Source organism: Bidens hawaiensis, unplaced genomic scaffold (genome assembly GCF_021521415.1).
Source record: "Bidens hawaiensis isolate Kalapana, Puna unplaced genomic scaffold, B.hawaiensis_p1.1 tig00054086_1, whole genome shotgun sequence".
In the NCBI taxonomy this organism is placed as follows: Eukaryota; Viridiplantae; Streptophyta; class Magnoliopsida; order Asterales; family Asteraceae; genus Bidens; species Bidens hawaiensis.
The window spans coordinates 96,917-101,177 of record NW_027499747.1 but is presented as its reverse complement, the minus strand read 5'-3'; the positions used below and the strand labels follow the sequence as shown (position 1 = coordinate 101,177).

The following is a 4,261-nucleotide window of genomic DNA, read 5'->3' as shown; positions in this document are numbered from 1 at the left end:
AAATAAATATATATTATATTATATATAAAACTTATAATTATAAACATTTGTGTAAACAATTATAAAAAAATTATTAAATACTAAACAAGTGGAGCCAGAGTCAAGTTTGACAAACTACTCATGAACCGAGCTCGGGCTTTACAAATATACAACTCTATATGAGCCGAGCTCTAAGCTCAAGTCCTCTTAAACAAAAACAAGCCGAGCTCTAGCCTAAACGAGCCCGGGCTCGGCTTGTATACACCCAAAGATGGGCCACCAAAATACTAGAGTTGTTTTCTTTTCTTTTAAGAATCATCATGATTTCATTGTGTGCCTTTTTCACCATATGCATCTACAACTTAACAAAACAGGTGCGACTCTTTCCACATGATTTTTGGTAACTCACTTTATTCCTTTCTATTGAGTTCAAGTCAAATTGTCAAAATGAAACTAAACATGTGGTACATGCATAATATAACAGAAATGAGTACAAAGTACAAAACCAACTGCATGTGGAGATTTACAAAGGAACCTCCAGGCAATATATGATTTTGGTATCAAATCTCACACTATTGATATTATCAAGACTGTAACAAGAATGCACGAGCCTCGGGTATGATCATGCATCGTCTGGTTTATGGATCATACAAACCACCATAATTACTTTTTCACAATAGCATAACCTTTTTGGGCAAAAAAAAAAGGAATAACTTTTACAAAGTACAATGTTCTAAAATTTTCATCCAAATAAGCAATCTAACAAATAGAAAGAAAAGAAAATGCAAATATCCTTACAAAATTAGGGCATTGAATCCAACTTCCATATCTTGATTGTACCATCATCACTTGCAGAAGCAAGAAGCCTATTTTCCTGTAAATAAGTCAAATATGTTTTTAGGTGTAAAACCACGAAGTCATCAAAAAGTCAACATCTATTTTAAGTCTAAAATATTAAAAGATTACCGTAGGGCTCCATCTCACACAGTTTATATCCATTTCATGAGCCTTTTCTTTCTTATGAAGTAGATTATATTTCGGTCCATCAACCTGCATAACGAAGAATACTCTCGTGTTATAAACGCTATAAAAACCGAGTTGAACAAATAAGTTGACTGAAAAAAAAAAGTTAATGTTTGTCCCTACCGAATGATCTTCAGACTCACTAAATAAGCATATAGCATCATCGGCTGCTCCAGTAGCTATTATACCTTCCCTGCAATATTCAAATATTAGACGAATAAAAATCAATATTGATTTCTAAATATAAAGAAAAACTGAATATTATATAACCTTGACCAATGGACTGAAAAAATTGTTCGGTCATGATAACCTGATAAAGTGCAAAGGTGACTCCTGTCCAAAACAAACAAAAGTAAACAGACAGATAACTTCCATATTTAAATAAACATTATATTGATCATTAACTAATAACATAACTATATAAAATGGGATTTTCATCTTACTCACCAAGATGCAGTAGTATCACCCGATTGTAATCTTGCAATGTCAACACCCCACACCTTAACAGTGACATCATCGCTGCAAATTTATTGTTGATAAAACATAACTTCCATAACCATTTTTGAGACACTAACTAGTAACTAGTTGACAAATTTTTTACAATAAAGTCTTTAGGGTCAACCTGTCCTGCTTTGACCCGTACTAAAAGTTACATGTTTTGACCCATTACCCAACCCCCGGACTTCCTCATATTTCCACCTAGTGGTGTGCATGGGTCGATTTTGGTCTCGAACCAAACCAAAAAACCGAAAATTTGGTTTTTGAGTTTTTTAAAACCATTCGCTTTTGGTTTTCTACAATGGATTTGGGTTAATTTTGTTTTTTGGCTTTATCATCTAGGCTTGAAAATTTTGGCCAAAAAAATGGCCCAAACTACTGATCTTGCGCCTAATATTTTTGTTACACATTTTGACCCAAAATTATTGGGCCGCAACATTTATTAGTTTCTTATAAATTATTTCGAATTGGTTTTTTAGGTTCAGTTCAGTTTATGGTTGCAGCAAAACCAAACCAAAAAATCGGTTTTTTTTAACCAAACTGTCAGTTTTTTACTGAGTTCGGTTATTCCGTTTTGGTTTCGTCAGTTATTCTGATTATGGCTTGGTTATTTTGGTTTCGTGCAATCCCCTGTTTCTGCCTATAATAATAGCCACCATACCTGCAAGTAACCATTTTGTCTCCGGTAGCATTAAAAGATATAGCCCACACCGTAGATGAGTGTCCACTGGTAATTAGTCATCACAGTTATTTATGAGTTTATAGTAACAGCAGTTAATCTACTTGTAAGAAACAAAAAATAACCAGAATTTATTTGACGTACCTATTAGATTCATTTAATGTTTGAATACAACGCCAATCATCACTATCACCATCCTCTGCCCAAACCTGCAAAATGTAATTAAACTTTAATGTAATAACAAGACCAAACTTATGAAACTCACATTAATAAAGAGTGTGCATTATTTACCTTTATAGTGTTATCATAGCTACAAGAGAATAAAATATCAACCGTTGGATGCCATTGGACCATTTTAACATCTTGAACATGTCCTTGCAACACGGAAACACAGTCAAACTCGTTTCCAGGCAAAACTTCCCATATCCAAACACATTTATCTCTGCTGCAAGTTGCAAGCAGTGAACCGGATGCGTTCCATGATATACTTTTAACTTCATTTTCGTGACCCTGTACATGTGGCACTTAATTCAAATGGCTGCAATGGATTAATAATATACCGAATTGCAAAAAGAAGACCATGAATGAAGAAATACCTCTAAGGTGGATACACATTCAAATTGATTCCCGTTTTGTTCCAATATAGCAGTGGTGGCATCAAAACTAGCAGTCGCTAATTTGTCACCAGATGGTGACCAGGAGCATGATCTAACTGTCCGAGTGTGAATTTCTTCTAATACTTCCTGAACAATGTCAAAGATTTACAAAATTAAAAACTGTATCAAAACACTGAGATTGAGCTTCAAAGTTCAAAGTTCCAAAACAGAAAACAGGTAACTCAAACACAGTAACAACAGGTATAAAGCACACAATATAAATATAACTGTATACGTTCACTTGTAACTTGTTATGTAATCAGATATAAAATCACAAACAGAAAATTGGTATAAAAACAGTGAACAGCAGCTATTTTTTGAAAATATATAGAGTCATAATCCTGAAATCAGTATATCAAGCAATATATAAACATCAGGTGATTTTAAGGGTGCAAACAAGCCGAGTGGATCACGAGCTACTCGAATTCGGGTTGATAAAAAGCTTGAAATGAGCAGGGCTTTTTTGAGCTCGGGCCAAGCCTAAGCGTTGAGCTGAAGCTCGTTCAGGCTTGTGGAGCCATAACGAGCCTTGTGTATTTTTATGTTTTACCTCTTTTGGACTCCCATGTATTAATTTGACACTGAACAACCAATTTCGAGCTGAGCTGCGGCTCGCTTAAGGTGCTATAAGAGCTTAAGCCAAGCTTAGGCTCATTTAAGGTTTTCTCAAAGAGATTTAAAAACGTAAATTAATTAATTAATTAACAAATAATAGATAAATGGAGCTCAAGCTTTAGAAAAAGAGCTCGAAAAGAGCCGAGATTGAGCCCTGGTAAGTGAATATATAAACAGCAGTCTAACTTGTTCAAAAAGATATACTGAAACATAACATGTGTAAACACAATAAATTATTTCCAACTAGGGTTACAAGCACAGGTATAGTAGGTATAAAGTAAGTAATCAGCATCAAGTTGAACTAACCGAGCAATCAAAGGTAGAATTAGGGCTCCGCTGTTTCCAGATTCGAACAGTCTTATCGCCGCCGCAGGAAGCGAGCATGGGCGGAACACCGGTGGCCGGGTTCCAAGCGAGACCCCAAACCCTATCGGTGTGGCCTTTTAGTGTTTGGAGTTCTGTAAGTTGTAATTTTTCTTCTTCGACTAACGTCATGGTGTTGCCGTTGATCGGTAGTGTGGTTGGCTCGTGGGGGTTTTGTCTAGTCAAACTCTCTCGTGATTGTGCAGGGAACTTTGATTTGATTTGATATTATTATTATTATTCTTTACAGATAAACACAAGCAGGGGCGGACCAACATAGAACCCATCGGGGTCCCGGGACACCAATGTTTTTTAAAAGTTACCAAGAGGCGGTGTATTAAATTTTGTAAGGACCTCATAAAAATTAACACTTGGAACCCATACTATTAAGGTTAAACTGGTCTAGTAGAAAGTCCCTTGTTTTTCCTTTGAGAGGTTGCAGGTTCAA

At 35.5% G+C, this 4,261-nt stretch overlaps 1 protein-coding gene across 1 annotated transcript; it reads right to left on the bottom strand.

Moving 5' to 3' along the window:
- Positions 1–749: 749 nt before the first annotated feature.
- Positions 750–3,945, bottom strand: LOC143600432 (protein CIA1-like). Its single transcript, XM_077078126.1, has 10 exons — positions 3,757–3,945; positions 2,776–2,922; positions 2,471–2,689; positions 2,324–2,388; positions 2,162–2,227; positions 1,450–1,521; positions 1,273–1,335; positions 1,126–1,195; positions 946–1,029; positions 750–853 (listed from the first exon to the last, which is right to left on the bottom strand). Exons 1-10 carry the CDS (start codon positions 3,943–3,945, stop codon positions 782–784), a joined length of 1,047 nt encoding a protein of 348 aa, XP_076934241.1. The 3' UTR covers positions 750–781.
- Between the last annotated feature and the right edge of the window lie 316 nt (positions 3,946–4,261).